This window comes from Thalia democratica, chromosome 4, assembly GCF_965202585.1.
Source record: "Thalia democratica chromosome 4, ktThaDemo2.hap1.1, whole genome shotgun sequence".
NCBI lineage: Eukaryota > Metazoa > Chordata > Thaliacea > Salpida > Salpidae > Thalia > Thalia democratica.
The window spans coordinates 49,598,702-49,617,676 of NC_139168.1; the positions used below are offsets into that span (position 1 = coordinate 49,598,702).

General features: G+C 24.5%; 1 protein-coding gene across 1 annotated transcript; it reads right to left on the reverse strand.

The window, feature by feature from the left end:
• Nucleotides 1–6,177: 6,177 nt before the first annotated feature.
• LOC145834652 (tetraspanin-13-like) lies at nucleotides 6,178–18,549 on the reverse strand. Its single transcript, XM_082942135.1, has 7 exons — nucleotides 18,414–18,549; nucleotides 17,254–17,332; nucleotides 14,088–14,176; nucleotides 12,711–12,791; nucleotides 11,695–11,853; nucleotides 11,098–11,253; nucleotides 6,178–6,523 (listed from the first exon to the last, which is right to left on the reverse strand). The coding sequence occupies exons 1-7, from the start codon at nucleotides 18,471–18,473 to the stop codon at nucleotides 6,449–6,451; spliced, it is 699 nt and encodes a 232-aa protein (XP_082798261.1). The 5' UTR covers nucleotides 18,474–18,549; the 3' UTR covers nucleotides 6,178–6,448.
• Between the last annotated feature and the right edge of the window lie 426 nt (nucleotides 18,550–18,975).

Genomic DNA, 18,975 nt, shown 5'->3' on the forward strand with positions numbered 1-18,975 from the left:
ATTAAAAGTTATATTAAATACAGTTTTTTGTGCTAACTACAGCAAACTTTAAAAAAATGCAGGTTAATACTTTTGATATGTTAATATACATTAAAACAGCAGTATCTAGTTTAGTAATAAAAAAATAATCATAATTTCACTACTAAACAATTTTTTTATGAATTATACTTTAAGAACAAAGACTTCATCAGTTTTTAATTAGAAAAAAATGCAGTTTAATTATCGAAAAACTGTTTAATTGAGTTTACATAAAAGTTCATTAATCCCTGTATTGCTGTAATTATTTTTGAAGATTTCCTGTTTGATAGAACTTAATTATAAATAATGAGTTTGAATTAAACTAAAGGTCAATTCGTAATGCTTATTAAAAGTCAAATTAACTTGAGTAAAACTTGAGGAAATTACTAAATTATGGTTTTAATCATGCAGTACATCTAAGGATACAACTAACTTAAAGTGATGGTTTGTATTATTTTGTTTATAAGAGCGGGGATTTTTTTTGTCGGTGGGCTTAATTTTAAAAAATAAGCTGTTTGCGGGCCGAGTGTATTTTAAAAAGGTGCCGCCTAATTGAAAGCAAGGCTGAAAAAATAATAATAATATGATCTTTTAATCTCCACTACTGTATAAAGAAAAAAATAAGAGCAGATTCCGAACTAGTTGTTATAAAAATCTTAAGTTTATTTACTTTTGTAAGTTCTATCTAAAACATACTTTGTTTGCTAGAAATTTCTGCTTAGTAATTTAACGCTTGCCCACTATACTACTACTACGATTGACTACTGTTTAAATTACTAAAAATATATATTTCATGCACCACTTAAGTAGCTCAATATGAGCTTATTTTTAATACACAAAAAATTAAGACCATCTTAGCTTTTTTTAGATCGGACTTAATATTTTTATTGCCCACCTGGCACGCCCTCTTTTATTAGTTATCGCATTTTTAGAAGTTAATTATCCCATTTAGTTTTTCACTTTTAATTATTTATTTTTTTAGCAAAAGGGGCAATATTGTCCTGGTTTATACCAATGGTTTTCAAATATTTCAAAAATTGTTCAAAGTAAATTACTTTAAAAAAGTTCTGCTCACTACACGGGATAAATTTACATATTATTATTAAAGTTTATTGACAAACGAAGGACCTAGGCATTAAAACCTAAGTCACTTAAACTGAAAGACACTAACTTAAAAAGAAAGAAAAAAAAAAACAAATTACAGTGATTAAATAAACATATAACTTATACAAGGCACAAACTTAATAAACTAAAACTTTCACAACCAAAATATTCAACGATTCCAAAAGCACCAATCTCCAAAAATACATTCCAAAGCAACAAATCCCTGAAACAAGCATCTCCTGTCAAAATTCTTCAGAACTGGCTCGAAACTATATAAAAACACTATTTTTATTCTTTGAGTGTTTTAATTGTTTGAACGGGTTAAAAATGTAAACTTATGCTATAACTAGTTTTTATAAAAAAAACGTTATTTACAAAAAAAAATAACCTTAATAAATGTTTTGTGAGCAGTAAGTAATTTATATGCACACTAATGTGTGGAGGTACACACTGTGAAAAAAACCACTAGTTTAGATACCTTAAAAATTCAACTCTTTTTTTAAGCTTTTTATGAATAAATGGTAACAATTATTTTAAATTTTCATTTAGCTTTGAGAAGCCCTCTCGAACATTCAAAAAAGACAAATATAATTTGATATAGGGGTCAGCGGGTATTTGGTGACGGTGGGCCAAATTTCGAAAATAAAATATTTGCGGGCCGCAGTTTTAGGTTTTACTCGTCATAACAGACCCGAAATATCTAATGTAAGTATAAAACTTGTACCGAAGACATTTTTTTGGTTTTCCATTTAAAACCTTAAATACTAATGTAAGTTTCAAAATATATTTTCGCGGGCCAAACTTGCATGTTCACGGGCTGCAGGTTTTACCATCACGGGCCGCATTTAAAACAAAAACATGTTTGCGATGTCTTGTGCAATTAAAGCATATTACACAGCAGTATAAATTTTTGTTCTTTAAAAAGTTACTTTCGTGCTTTTCCTGAACTCTATTTCTATAGATAGAACTAAATTTTCTTTTCTAACAAATAGATTTAGTTCTCTTTTTTTGGCTATCAACATAAATTTTAAAGAGTGTCCGGTATAAACTTAATAAAAAAAAATTTACCTAAAAATCAAATAAGTAAGCTATAAAAACTATTCGATGCTTTTTTTCTAAGAATTCAACTATTTCGTATTACTAAAAGTTTGTACCTACTAAAACAAAAAAAAATTAATTTAATTAAAACGTTTTTTATATTATGCACATAAGAGTATCATTAAACAAACTTTTTACACCTTAAGTTGTTCTTACTATGTTTTAGAAACTTGTTTTAACATATGTTAACCTAACACAGCGCTTTTTTTTCGTTCAATAAACATGAAGTACTTGCGAAAAATCGAACTAAAATGTATGATACTGATATTTTGATATTAAAAACTGATATTAAAACCTTTACGGTTATTTTTTTTCTACAGAATATTAAACTACTTTATAGTTATTACTCTTGTTTTTGCAAAATCTAATTTTAGTAGCTTCTTTGTTACTATTTAAAAAAAATTATGTGTTTTTTTTTTCATAGTTATCAAAATTTTTAACATAACATATATACTAACAAATAAAAATTAACTTTAACAATGAAATATTTTAAGTAACATAATTTTTTCCTCTACAAGTTAGTACCAGTGAACAAAACTTTTTAATGGTTTACTATGTACAGCTCTTGTAAAGTTTTTGAGCTATATTGATTTAAATTCTGCTAACAACTAGAGATGCAGAACATTCATAGTTTCTATATACAAAGAAAAGATAGTTGATCCATAATAGTTGATTTATGAAAATTTAATCTTTAATTTAGAAACTATAACTACTTAATACATGATCATGATAAAATATCCTTTTTTGTCGAAAGAAACCGGAAAAAACTACATATTTAAGATATGTTGTATTAAGGCTTTAAATTCTAAAAATCTAAACAAACAGTGCTTTAGAAAAGCAAAGCAGCTGTTTTTTTAATTTTGTTTAATTAATAACGTTTGCAGCGCATAAAATGTGAACAGCTCTACGAATTCTGTAATAAAACTGCAACGCATATTACAAAAAGGTGAACAATAGTAGTTGATTTAAATTCTAAAAATAACACCCAATTAAAATATTTTTAGTAGTAAAGGTTTATGAAAACATAAGTATAATAAAAATATAAATAAATAAAGTATTTGAAATATCATATTGTAAAGTATCAACATTTTAAGGAATAATTTTAAAATACTGAAAATATGACAAAAATATTGTACACAGCAATTAGTTCATTATACTAGAATACCCGAGGAAATTTTTTAATAAGACTTTACAAACAATAGGATGAGGCAAATTAGTACTGTGTGAAAATAAATAATATAAGCTAAACTTTAGATTACAAAGTAAGGTTCCGAACACAGCTTAGAGTCGTTTAACAGGAGAATGACTTTAGGATATGTTTGACACCAATAAAATTTTAAAGATCATCAAAAAAAAAACTGTTTGTTTTTCATATTACGTGAGAAGTTTTTTTTAAGGTATGGGAAAACGGATTTTAGTATAGTTTGTTAAAATCTAACACATCACAAGTAGTGCATAAGTAAATTGTCAATTGTGTATTATAAAAATATGAAGTTACAGAGAAAATAAAGTTTTACTATTTATAACAAATGAAGAAACTTTTTAGAAGAAAAAACGGTTCCTTTTTGACAAAAGCATGATTTGTATAAGCTTTTATTAAATTGTACACAGTTTAATAGACAACAGATACAATTAAACTTAAAATATTGTATATTTTACATTATATAAAATCTTTAGTGTGCATATGTTGTGATTTTAAATTTAGTTTATTGTGGTTTTATTTTAAATCTACGTAAAAGTTTGAACCAAAAACAAATACAGTATGCGTTCTTTAATGTAAAAGGTTTTTTAATGGCTGTTCAACTAATCATGACAACTTAAATTTTTAGTATTTTTACTGTAAATAAGTTACAGTATATATATTTAATTGTGTTATATAAATAAAACAAATAGTTTTTATAATTTAAAATTTATTAAGGTATCCCTCATGTTCAGTTTTTTTAATTAATAAAAAACTATAAGCGTAAAATAGAGGTCGGCAGCCTTTTTTAAGATGCGGGCTGATTTTCTGTAAAATTTTGCTCACCAGCTGTAGTCTATACAAAAAGTCATATAATCAAACCTATAATTTTTAAAAGCACACAAACTTTATAAAACAATAACAATAAACAAAAGGTTCCTTTGTACACCAGGTCCTTAGACCAAACTATTTGAGAGCTTTTTTCTTTCATCGTTCAATAAACAATAAAGCACTAGCAAATAGGATTCGTACTAATTATAGCCTAATTGTTAATTTTTAGCGCTAAAGCTTTTTTCGACTAAAATAGCTATAAAGTATCTAGCGGGTAAATTAATTAAAAAAAGTTTAGTTTTATGACATGACTTTGTTGCTGTATAGTTTGTTTATTCTAAAGGTTGTAATAAATCTTTTGTTTGTAATACTTTAATAACAGTAATAGTAGTCCTAAGACTTACTTTTATTTACTTAATTTACATTATTTTCTTAGTAAATGCTTAGTTACTGATTTTTAATTGGTTTTGAATTACAAACCATATAAAGTATTAGTAAGTTTTTAAGTCGACGATTCAGATTTATTCAAAAAAGTCTTTCGCGGGACTATGCTTTTTAAAGAAGTCTTTGCAGGTTTTGTTTTTTTTTTAATAATTAAGTTCCTTACAGGTGAGTTTGAAATGATCATTAAATGCAATAATTCGTTCTAAAAATAAAATTTAAGGGTGTTTTTAAAATATTTATTAAAAAAACTGATTTGTTCTGCAAAAGCTGTTTTTAAGCTAAAATATGTCACTGCAATTCGCTTACCCCTAACTTAGACAATTTTATAAACAATTATTTTACACAATTTTTTTTGCATGCTTTTTTATAATCTCTTTTAAAATATTCATAGACTACATAAAATTTTTTATACTTTATTTGGAACGAAACGTTTTTAGTTAAATTAAGTATAGTTTGAACTTTATTATTTAAAGACATTATTTTTTAATCTGACAACTAAACATTTACCACAAAGCTGAGTTTTATTACTAACATTTTGAGGATTATACTTACAGTTTATAATCAGTCTCCTTACTTTCATCTTTTTTTAATGAATAAAGCAAAAAATGATGCAGTTTATAAATTCTAAATATATTTAGACGAAATGTCAAAATTATTTGCTATCTAAAACGTAGGTTTTAAATTTAGTTTTTGTTGTTATAGAACACTGTTTGTATGGGTGGAAAATATTTCACTTTCTTTTGTTATCTTCGTAGTAAAACTTCACTACATTGTAAAACAAAACTACTTTGTATAGCAAAGGTTTATAAAGGTCAAGATTTACATAATGGAATTTTTATCTATAGCTTTTTTCATTTTTATTAAAAACGATTAATTACTTTGTAAAAAATATAAAACTTTTGAACTTAAATTTATTACCTTATTATTATATACTTATCTATAAATAAAATTCAAAAGTAATTATACTTTTTACAATGTGAGTAATAAATATATAATTTTTTACTGTTATTTAATTATTTATAATAATTTTGGCTTATATTTCAGTAAATATACATATTCATTTTCTTATCTTATCTTAAATTTCTGTGCCGTATTTAGTTTTTTACAAAACTCCGTGGAACTGTGTTTATTGTTTTACAGAAAGAAACATGTAATATTTAAATAAAGAAAAGTAAAAGTTGTCGTTATTAATATAGGGATAGATTCACTAGTTTAAATTTTAGACAATTCTAAAACAACTTTAAACAAAAATTTAAAACAGACTTGTTTTTGAAACACAACTATAAATAACTGGTATACTATCAAAATCCGTCCGCGTTCAAAAACTACTCATTTTTTCTTTACTTATAAATCTATTTTATATTTTTACTCAATTTTTATATTTATTTTACACTATCACTGTTACCCCTAACCCTTGGTCGGTAAGCGGTTCTCGAAATTGACTGGGTGGATTTTGAAGGTGTCCCAAATAACCATACTTATATCAAATACTATTTTTATAATTTGAAAATTTTTATTTATTGAGACACATGTAGTAATGAAAAAATTAGGTAGTAAAATTGTCTTCTCAATCACATATTCACCTTTAAACTAAACATTAAAACTAATAACCATAAAAAATATAAACAATTAAAAGTACTGCAGAGTACAAACTCTAACATAATACAAAAAAAATAAACTATTTTTTTCGCTTCATTTGTAGAAATTATATTGAAGAATTTTTTTAAATAAACAAATATAACAACTGCTTTGTTTTATAAAATAAATAAACTGTTACAAAAATTGATTTGGATTAGCCTTGGGATCTTTTTGGTTCCTGAATCTAACTGCCAACCAAACTCCTAGCATCTGAGAAAAATAAATTAAGTAAAGTAAATCATTTTTTGTATTACGAACTTAGTAACAAAACTTATTAAAAATTTAATTAAGATTAGCCATTAAACAACTTTTGTAGACTAGCTGAACGAATCTAGCCTTTACTTAATGTTTCGAAGTCTTTACAAACGATGCATAAAGAATTATATGCATAAAATATATCAAAAATAAATTCGTCATTAATGTCAACTAGTTATCAAGTTAAATTACCAATGTCTATTATACTTGTAAACCAACAGTCAAGTAAAATTGCAACAACAAGAGATTGTTAGGTATTATTCTCTTAAGTCAAGAAAAACTGTTATATACAAATTTAGGGAGAATAAACATATTTTTAAATTCTAAGACTACTCGCCTTACATTGGAAAACCAAGTACTGAATATAAAAAGAAACTAGAAAAACTATTAAACAATTATATTGAAGACTTCAAAGTTATTTAAGACTTAATTCTAAAAGTGTGTTATCAATTTGTAAAGATCTATTTAGTAATTGTGATAGTTTTTATTCGAAGGTAATGTAAACATTTATTAAAAAGAAAGAAAAATGCGTTTCACCTATAAAGGTAAAAACTAAATTTTGCATTATAATTAAAAGAGAGAACATAACTAAGTTCATTTTTGCTTAAGGTTTTTGATTAAAAATTATAGTTATTAATTATCAAGTTTTATATGTTACTTTAATACTTTTAAATTTATTAGTTTGTAAATAGTGAACTACAAAAAACTTTCTACTGCATTTTCAATTCTGTGCATTGAATGCTAATTCTAAATAAACTTAAATTTTTATTTATTTCAAGAGAAATTGTATGCTTTTAGTTAGTACTTCACTAACTAAATATTAATGCTTATAGGTTCTTTTAAATTTTTTAGTTTTGTTAGTTTGCAAATTGTGAACAATTAATAAATATATTTTTTAATTTTGAATATTGAAACTAATTTTGATTTAACTTCATTTTTTTGTTTGTAGTAAAAGTTAGTTGTTTCAGATAAATGTTTCTTGACACTATATATAAATTTTAAAAGGTTATTTTACATTTTTTAATAATTTTAGTTTGCAAGTTAAGACATGTTATACAAATTTTTCTCTTATTGCAAATTATCTACATTAAAATCTTAGTCTGACTAAACTTTGCTTTTTAGTTTTTTATAAGTAATTGATAATATTTAGATATTTTAAAAGACCTTTACATTTTTTATACAAGGTTTTTTCATACTAGATTTTATTACTTTTAGGATGCTTTAAATTTTTTTTATTAAGTCTGAATAAACATTACGTTTTACTTTGCTATTTATATAAAAGGTTTTAAATGTTTTACATAAGTATTTTTTTAAATAGATTTTAATAAACTCGTTATTTATTATTAAATTACTTGCACAAAGTATTTTTTTCATAAAAAAAAAAGTTTTTTATTACTAGTTAGTTAAATGTTAATTTTAAGTTAGTAAAATTATTTTTGAGCAAATACAAAAACTATCTTGGATTCTAAACCTAAAAAAAGTAGCTAAAGTTGTAAAGAAAGAGTTATGATATATACAATTATAAGATATTGTTTTTTAAATATAATTATTTTATTATAATTGATTTAAGATTTATTTAAACTAATTTATCAATATTTTCTTCTTAAAATTAGCCTATTTCTTCATATTACCTTTATGATTTTTTATCTAAAGTTTCAAACAAGGGAGTTTGTTAACTTGATAATGTCAATCTGCAGCACACCCTAACAAAAAGACCACACGACGCCACTGACTAATATTAGTTAGATTTTAAACTAAAAGTTTTAACAGTACAGAGGGTTGCCAAATGTTTTTTGAAATTTCCTTCAGGTTATTAAAAGTACCCATTTTCGGGTCTATTTTTAGTTTAAAGTGAAGTTTAAGGTAAGAAACTGTGTTAATAAGTATAAAAACATTGAAAAGATACTGTAAAGCTTATTAAAATGTGTGTTTTAATAAAAAAAATTTGATGATGACATAAAAATATATCTATATGATATCACAGATGTTCTTGTGCTAAAACTTTATTTCAACTAACGGCGTTTCACTGCTCTCAAATAAATTTAAGAACAGATCTACGGAGTCTATAAAATGTTAACACACATTAGAAAAAAAGCAGAAAAAAGCATGTATAAAAAATGTAAAGGTCTTTTAAAATATCTAAATATTATCAATTACTTATAAAAAACTAAAAAGCAAAGTTTAGTCAGACTAAGATTTTAATGTAGATAATTTGCAATAAGAGAAAAATTTGTATAACATGTCTTAACTTGCAAACTAAAATTATTAAAAAATGTAAAATAACCTTTTAAAATTTATATATAGTGTCAAGAAACATTTATCTGAAACAACTAACTTTTACTACAAACAAAAAAATGAAGTTAAATCAAAATTAGTTTCAATATTCAAAATTAAAAAATATATTTATTAATTGTTCACAATTTGCAAACTAACAAAACTAAAAAATGTAAAAGAACCTATAAGCATTAATATTTAGTTAGTGAAGTACTAACTAAAAGCATACAATTTCTCTTGAAATAAATAAAAATTTAAGATTTAGTATCCTAAGCTACTCGTAGTTAAGTCACGCAAGTCATTTTAAGACCAAAGTATTTAAGGCCATAGGGGGTAAGCCTTGCTTTTTACAAGTTAATCTTATTTTATAGACAGGGTTGCCACTCATCTTTTCAAATTTTTTTCAGGGTTTTCCAAATTTCTTCCAGGTTTTTAAAAGTACAGTGCTTCCTCGCTAATCCGGCCAAGTTTGGCAAGATTTTTTTGAAAATACGGCCGGATTTGCCTTTGGCCGGATAAGAACAAAATATCGCAAAAATACGTTCCTGACGAAACCAAATGTAAAGGGCGCTGTCTAGCTTGTCAAAGACGCCTCCCTCTACTTTTTTTTGCCGTTTTAACAGCTCCAATTAGTCCCAGCTCCTCCTTTTCGGCTTTAAACTTTTTGAACTTTTCTTCGCCTCTCAAAATGTCATTTAAAGTTGACTTACCAATGTTAAACTGGGTCATTATAACAGCTTTAGGCACATTATTGTTTGCCATTTCGCAAGCTTCTAACTTGTTTTCAATTGTTAGTTGAACGTGTTTTTGTTTCTTTGCTGTCTTATCCATTTTTTAACCAGATATTTTGATTGTAGTATATTAAAGTGCAACTTGCATAGCAAAGACAGAAAACTTGCAAATGAATAATAAACAAGTTTGTTACAACTGAGCGGGAAAGGTATGAAAAAATACTTAAGGTTATACAAATGATACTTTATTATGACGAAACAATATATTGCTTGCATACTTATATAAAGTAAATTGAATACTTTTTCGAAGTAAAATGAAATTAAACGCTAAAAACGCTAAAGTAAATAAGTCGACTTCTCGACTAAAACCGGCCGGATTAGCGAGGAACCGGATAAGCGAGGACCGGATTAGCGAGGAAGCACTGTACATATTTTTGGGTCTATTTTTAGTTTTAAGTTAATTCCTATTTGAGAAACTGCGTTAAATAATGTAAAAATATTTAAAAGATGCAAATTATTAAAAATTCCAGGTTTTTCCAGGTTTTTTCAAAATTTCTCAAATTCCAGGTTTCCAGGTAAAATGGCAACCCTGTATAGAGTTTTTTCTAAGCTTCAAGATGATTTTTATCGTTTTAAAAAATTGGAATTACTTTTTTAGATATGTCCAGTCAAAGTCGGGTCGCATAATAGGTTCTTTATGGGAAGGGAAAACTAAAACAGCAAAAAAAAAGACTTTTTTTCTAAATCTATCTCCTCCTACATTTTTCAAGCAATCTTCTTTAAACTTTCTCAGTCTAATCTTTATACATTAAGAAAAAAACGTTACTTTGGACTTTAAAAAAATTTCAGTAAATTTTTTTTTTTTGATAAAACAAAAGATTAAAAAAGACTTTTATTTTTTTCATAAAGTTTTTATTTTTTTTAACTATTAAAATTCATAATAACGTTTTTTTATTTAAAATAAGGAATATTTTCAAAAATTTAAAGAAGATTGCTTGAAAAATAAAGAAGGAGATAGATTTTTAGTGATTTTTAAAATTTCTGAGAAAATTGACCTCAAAAAATTTTCAGTCCATACGTTTATATCGGAAACTTTTTAGAAAAAATAAAATATCTCAAAAGTTAAATGATACTTTTGAATTCTATAAAAACTGGCTTGTAGTTTGTACTTAAAGCTTTCATATAAAGGCCAAAGTCAATTTTTGTAAAAAAAAGTGTTTTACCCCCCATGGCCTTAAGCAGTATTCTCCTAATAATACCCCTGTAAGCAACACACCCGCGTGTTCTACAACCAGACAAGGGTAAAGTAAAATCTAAGTGTTGTTATTAGTCAACCGGATTTAACTAAAAATTAACAAAATCTAAATCAACTATTTTCAACCATTTAAAATTGAGACAAGAAAAATAGTTTACTTAAACAATATTAAAAAACTTAAATAGAAAAGAGGTTTTAAAAATTTGCTATTTGTAGCTAAAAAATCTTAAGTAAATAGATTTGAATTTAAAAAAGATAAATAGTTTTACCTCAGTAAAGCTGAAAAATAGACCAATTCCACCAGTAGTTTCTAAAACACTACTGCTGACTGCAGGAACGACATCAGAACAGTAACTGCAAGTTTTATGAATCGGTGACATTGTAGTTGAGTTTGCAGTTTGTAATGGTGGAAAGCAGTCGTTGTTCTTAAAAAATATTAGCATTTGAACCGGATGAAACATAAATTTATAAACAACTAGTGAGTATTAAAATTAAGCTAACAAAAATAACTGTTAAAGCATACTGTTTATTATTATTATCACTATTTACAAAAAGAAATTCTAATTAAAATACAGTTGTACAAATAAAACTATAATAAAAAAAACGTTTGGTTGATATTAATTTTTAACTATTACTCCGCTAACTTATAGATTTTTAATAAAAACATTAAATTCTACCTCAGCATTTAAAAATAATAAAATAAATTAAAAGAAAAAAAATCAAGCACTGATAAGTTTTAAGTAATTAAAAACTCAAACAAAGTACTTTAATTAATTGTTACTTTAAAAAATGCAAAAAATACTTTATTTAATGACACAAAAAATAATTATTTCAAAAAAAATTCATGCAAGCTAACAAAAACTTACAGTCAAGCATAAGTTATAATTTGCATGTGCGTTTTCTGAAGAGTTGACAGATTTGAAATCCCAGCCACAGCACTTAAAATTTGATTCAGCATTTTTGAGAATTGTTGAGTACGATGATTTATTTTGTTCAATGTTCCATTGAGTTTTTATGGCAGTGTTCTGAAAAGCATATTAATGGTTTAAAAACATTTATATATTTAATAAAAAATATATTACTGCTCTTGAACTGTAACTTTAAAAATACTTACTTTTAATAAAATTTTCTTTGCTGAAAAACTATTTAAATATCATAGATTTAGGTGCTTATAAATATGGAAACCTTTGAGTTTTCAGCAAATTTTTTAATTTAATTTGGCAAGTTTAACAAAAATACCCTGAGCAAAATTTTAGATGATTTGAAGAAACTTTCACCTTGGCAGCACTCAATTTACTGAAAACCACCCAAATGCAAACTGTATGGGACCGAAAAATGCAAGCTTAGACTTTTTAGCTGGACTATTTTACACGTGGCAATTATCACAAAAACACATTGTGCACAACTTAAGACAATTTAAAGAAAGTTTTATGAAAGCACTTCTGGTTTTAATTTAATTTTTATCACTTCTTGTAGTTTTATTAAATTCCCAGTTTTTTTAATCAAGAAGTTCTTTAATAAAACTTTCTTTATTTTTTTTCTTAAATTGTGCACAATATGTTTTTGTGATAATTGCCACATGTAAAAATCCAGCTAAATACTTTAGGTAATACTTTTTGAGTCCCATACAGTTTGCATTTGAGTGGTTTTCAGAAAATTAAATGGTGCCAAGGTGAAATTTTCTTCAAATATTTTAAAATTTTGCACAGAGTATTTTTGTGATATATGCAAATTGTAAAAAAAAAGTTGAAAACTAAAAGGTTGCCATATTTATAAGCACCCTATTACATATACAAAAGTAGTATAATATTTGAATTGTATATCAAAAACTGGAAAAATACAACTATTATAAAACATAAATATTTTCAAAAATGCAACTAACAACTTGTTCTTCAGTGACAGAGAGACATGCAATAGAGACGCAAAACTGAATAATGAAGAGAAGAAAGAGAATAACGATGTACTAATGCCAGAACACAAAGTTAAGGAAATTATATGTAAATAAATTATTTATAATTTGTTATAAATATTAATAATTATAACTTAAAATCATAAACAAAAAAAAAATATTTTTCAAAATAATATAACAAATAATAAATAAAAGCTTTTCATGATTTTATTTCAAAATTTTATTTAATAAATATATAGTCTAGTATACCATCAATTACAGGCTAATGTAAAAAAAGGCTATGACTGTTTTTACCATATTGTATGCTAATTGTTTAGCATACATAACAATGTATTTATAGATATAAATTTGTCCTTGATACCAATAGAATGTAGTTGTTTCACATTACTTTTAGAATACTAAGAAATTTAAAGTATAAATTAAGTTTCATTATAATAAACACTAAATAATAGATTTCATTAATTATTACAATAAAATATACAATTTCTAAATATTTCATAAAACTACATATTGCTGTTATATTTAAGGGCATAGGGGGTCCGACATTTTTTTACTAAAAATAACATTGAATTATATATAAAAGCTTGAAGTAAAAACTACAAATCTCATTTAACTTTAAACAATAACCTGAGATATTGTATTTTTCATAAAAAGTTTCCGATACAAAATTTTCTTGGAAATTTGAAAAATTACTAAAAATATATCTTCTCCTTCATTTTTCAGCTAAAGAGCTTGAAATTTCAGGAAACGTTTCTCTTATAGTTTAATTATTTTATAAGACTTTAAATGTTGTCATTTAAAAAAAATATTTAAAAATTTTAGACAAAAAAAAATAGTTGTTTTTTTTAATAAAAATATTATCTTTGAAAATAAAAACAAACTTCCTGCATTAATTTTTTTTTAAATCTAATCATATACTTTCTGTGAAAATTTAAAGAAGATTGGTTAAAAAATGACGGAGTAAATATATTTTCAGTAAAATGGTCTTTTTTTTTGCGTTTTTGGTTTGCACCTTCCATTATGAACCTTGAGGTCACCAACTTTGATGACTTATATCTCAAAATTTACTTTGAACTTTTTTAAAAATAAGCTGTTAAAAATTTCTGATAGCTTAGATAAAACTCTATAAAATAAGATCAACTTGTAAAAATCAAGGTGAACCCCCCCTTTGGATTTAAACAATATGTGCAAATTGTAAACTTAGTTATTACTTGAGCATGAAAACACCTGGTAAATTTTTAATAAACTAAATTTTATCTAACTCAAATAATTAATAAGTTTCTTTAGTACACTGGTAATAGTTTGATTTTTTTAATACAAACATTTCTAAATTAACTATCAAAAGGATACGAAAAACAGCAGGACTTGATGATGTTTTATAGCTGCAAATATTCCCAAAAAGGAGATCAAGAGCAAAAAAAGGCCAGAAGCAATGATACCTGAAAACATAAAATAACTTGTTTGTGTAAAAAGTACTACTTTAGGAAGTTATAAAAAGACAGTAACTTTGTGTACTAGTAGCATAAATATTACTACAACAGTTTTAATTTATTTTTTAAGTTAAGTAACATATGTACTATTTAAATTTTTTTACAGTTAATGCAATTGTTAAAAATAAAGGTTCAAAGTCTTTAAATTTTCCTTTTTTGCAATTTAATTATTTTAAATACTAATCTCACACTTTTAAAACAACTATCTGGCAGATTCATTTTATCAACACAAGGTATGAAATCTTCCAAAAATACAAACATAAAAAAATATTAACATATTTCATACTTAGATTTTAAAATTTTTAAACTCATTTATCTTTACAAACTCAGCTGACCTTTAACTATTTTAACTACTATAAATAACTTGAAAATAAAAAGTATGCGTTAATGAGATTAAAAAACTAGTCAAAAATGTTTGCAATTCGTGCTTATATTATTTAGCTTTTTGTTAATTTAATTAATAATTTTATTTTCTGTAATCAATTTATTATAATATTTAACTACTAAATACAACTTGAAACAAAAAAACTTGCACAACAAAATTTACAACCCAGGCAAAATATTTGTAAATCTTTCTTGTGTTATACTTCCTACTTACTAATAACAAAAAAAAATTACAAGAGCTTACTAAGAAATTAATGATTTTAACAGATTTATATAGATATAGATAGCATTTAAATATAGGTTGGTGTCACGTTTGCACAAAAGGTCATTTTTGCACAACGAAACTTTTGAATGAGTTGTTACTTCTAAACGAGTTGTCCTATTAGCACAAATTTTCATTTTAGCACAAGCACACAGTGGGCTGAAAACAGGATTCACACGGCCATTAATTATGATAAAATAATTTTGCTGAGGAGAAAATTATATTAAGTTTTACACATAGTAGACAAAACTTTATTTCTTTGTTTCAAAATTGGTTCTGTTATTTTCTGCTTCAAGTATTTAAGAAGTTATGTAAGTTTAAAGGCAACCAATTTTGCCTTTTACAGTTTAAAAAATATTCCAATTTTTTTCATAGTTTTTGTCAAAAATTACTTGCATAAAGTTACAGAAAAAAACCTGTAAGGCTTGTTTAGATAAACTTTTTTATTACTATTTGGTGTAACTTAAATTGAAAAATACAATAAGTTATTTAAAAACTAAAAAAAAATTAAAACTTTATTTTGTTTTTAAAAATATATGTTTTTTTTCATAAAAAAGCAAATAGGCATCAGAATATTGCTTGTATAAATCTAAAAAGTATTATATTTCTAAATAACTTTTTAGGGGTACAAAATTTAAATAATAAATGGCAACAAATACACTGCGTTTTTTTATTAAGCATAAAAATTTCAAAACACAATTATCAACTACTGTTGAGTTTAACAAAGCTATAAAATATAATATTAATTAATAACTATTAACATGTATAAAAGCTATATAATGGATACGTCATAATGAGTTTAAATAAAAAATGTAGAATAAGTTTAGATAAGAATTTAGTAAAAATTAGATACTAAAACTTTTAAACATTAGTAAGTAAAAGAAAACTTTTTATTTAAGTTTTCTAACTTACTTATGCTTAAAAGTCTTGTGTTTATATTTAATACTGTTCACTGTGAAGCAGTCTATTTGCAGGTATTCATTTCGATCCTAACCATAACTTTAATCCTAATCCAAATTCTAGCCCTGACCCTAACTCTAAGCCTAACCCTAACACAAAAATGACCCGTTCTATTGAAGTATAGCTACAAACGAGAAATAACTTAGGCAAACCATTGGCTAAAGTAAACTTTTCTATCTTAGTAATTTGACTGCACTATTTAGCTTTAAATTAGTTAATCTGCAGCTTATGTATAGTATGACTTATGTATTTACATAAAAATTGTAAATTATTTTATAAGTATTCTTTATAAAGTAAAAATATAATACAATAATCACTAATCAAATTTTTATAATTATACTGAGACGCAATAATTAACTCAAAGCATCAAACTTGCTGTAGATTACTGAAATGGCATTCATCAATTGAAATCTATTTAAAACTACTAGCTCAGCTATTGTCAAGTGAAGAAAAAGAGAGTATTCTAAGAACAAAAAAAGGTTAAATAAAAATTAAAAATAACAACTCATTAACAACTAAAAAATAAACGAAATAAGATTATTTAAAGTTTAGATCTTTAAAATTGACTGATTACTGACTTAGTATAAACACTTATTTTCTTTCATAATATACAGGGTTGCTAAATGTATTTGGCAAATTTTCTCCAGGTATTCAAAATTTCCTCCAGGTTTTTAAAAGTGCACAGTTTTGGGTCTATTTTTAGTTTAAAATTAAGTTTAAGTTAACAAACTATGTTAAATAGTATAAAAACATAGAAAAGATCCTCTAAAGCTACTTTAAATGTGTATAAAAAAAATTGATGACAACAAAAAAAAAAAAATTTATATGATAGATTTTTGAGTCAAATTGAAGTTTTACTACTTAACATGTTAAAATTGTTAAAAATTCCAGATTTATCAGGTTTTTTTTCAAAACTTCTCAAATTCCAGGTTTTTCCAGGTTTAAGGTTTTTTGGCAACCCAGTATATAAGATAAAACTTGCAGATCTTAAGCATATCACTTAAAAAAAACTCACATCTCTACTCATTTACTACATCTATATAATTGAATATTGTTCTTTGACTTTGGTGACTAAAAATAAAAATTAATTCCAATTTTGTACCCATTATCAAAACTTGTAACGAAAAAAAATGTTTTAATTTTTTTAAATTATTTCAAACACACTGTTTTAATTACAATAAAAAATGTGTTTAGTTTACACTAAAACAACAATTATAGCAAAATATATACAATTAAATGAAGGAAAACTTTAAGAACTTTTATGGCAATTGGTTTTTTTAGTTAGTAAAATGATAAAACTACAAAGGAAACCTATACACCATTTTTAATTCATCTGTAATTACACTTTGTGAACCTTAACATAAACATCTTTTATATTGCAACTTATTAAAAATATTTAAAAAGAAATGAACTGGTATACCTCCTGCTATTTCAAATGACGTTATAACAGCTGAAGCTTTGGCATAAGCAGATATTCCAATTAAAAGTACTGCAACAAGCTGTAAAACGAATTTTATAAATGACAATCCTAAATAAAATCATTCTCTTTCATTACAAATTTAAAACAGTCAGTAAACTTTTTATAAGCCATGAAATGGTATTATTTTGTAATTAATAAAACAATCAACTTTATTTGAACTACTTTTTTTTAATGAAAGCTGGTAAACAAAACATTTTAAAGATATATTTCAATAGTGTTTTATAAACAATAAGGACATAGCAGTTTGTGCTCTTTTTTTTACAAAAAATAACATAAGGTTTTATATGAAACCTCAAAATATAAAACAAAATTATTTCGGCTTTAGTTTAAAAATTATAATATAATTAATTTATTGTTAATCATAGTAACTAAGTTGTATTGCAAAAATTTTGTTATAAACCAGGCATCAATATCAAACTGAAAATATATTATCTTTGACGTCTTTTTTAACTATAATTATATGCTAGACATATTATGTAAGTTTTAAGCCTAATATGTTTAATCTTATAAGATACTTTGTTTTAAACAAGCTATATATACAACAAATATATAGTAAGAATTAATTTTATTTATGATAAACTTAAATATTAAATCGACTTAATTTTACAATATAGTAATCAATACAAATTATTGTATTGATATAATTGCTTTATGTTGTCAAATAACAGCGATTAAATATTTAAGTTTTATTAATTTATGATAAATAAGTTAAATTTTATTTAAGTATTTATAAAATAGAAATTTTTAGCTGAAATTTATGATTTAAAATGACATTGAATATAACATATTTTCAGTTTGATATTGGTGCAACATAATGCTAGGTAAATACCTAAATGTGTTATTTAAATTTAGTGTGTACCTTATGACTAAATAGATGTATTTATTTTGTTATAAGCACATTTTCTTAAATTATAGTTTAGAGGATAAATTAAATTAATGTAGTTTCAGTTTAACATTAGTGCAACATCATCCTAGTTAATTACCAATATTTTTATAATATTTAATGAGTTTTAAAATTCTAATAGCTAAAATTTATGATAAAAATATTTAATTTAAATATGATTTGAACTAATCAAATTAAAAGTAAAGTTTAAACTTACTAAGTATGTTACATTTAGAAGCTGCAGTGAAATTTTAGAACAATGAAAACCTCCACACATTTTGTTTTGAAAGCAATAAAACCCAAAACGTTAAGCAATTTTTTTATTAGTTTTAGTTATAATTTCTGAAAACAATAACTACTAATTTTATTTAATTAAATTTGAGATAAGAATTGCTTTGATAATGTTTTCCAAACACTTTGGATATTATTGTACAAAACTTTACTTAACGGAAAGAAAAGGTTCTTACATTTTTTAGTAAAAAATATATGAATAAATTCAAAGTTATCATTAATCATCTGATCAAACTTAATGCTGTCCATTGAATACTGCTGGGGAAAGATTGGATCCATGATGTGTTGTTTCATTTTGTGCTGCCTGACAGTTTCTTGGACATCCCTGCTACTCATAATAAACAAAGATAACATTATTTTTATACAAAACTAAAATGTTATAATTTACTTTTAGTTATAGTTTATCTTGGGAGGCTTAGACTCTATTATCTGTTGGACTGTTAAGAAAGAAAATATTATTGTAAAATTGTTAAGTAAACAGGGTGGTC

Excerpts from the sequence above, each read along its gene's own strand:
- LOC145834652 (XM_082942135.1), bottom strand. The coding sequence starts at position 18,473 with ATGTGTGGAGGTTTTCATTGTTCTAAAATTTCACTGCAGCTTCTAAAT. Across the intron at positions 12,792-14,087 it reads ATCAAGTCCTGCTGTTTTTC|TACATCGTTATTCTCTTTCT; the intron begins GTATCCTTTTGA and ends TTCTGGCATTAG. Across the intron at positions 11,854-12,710 it reads CTGTCACTGAAGAACAAGTT|AACACTGCCATAAAAACTCA; the intron begins GTTAGTTGCATT and ends TATGCTTTTCAG.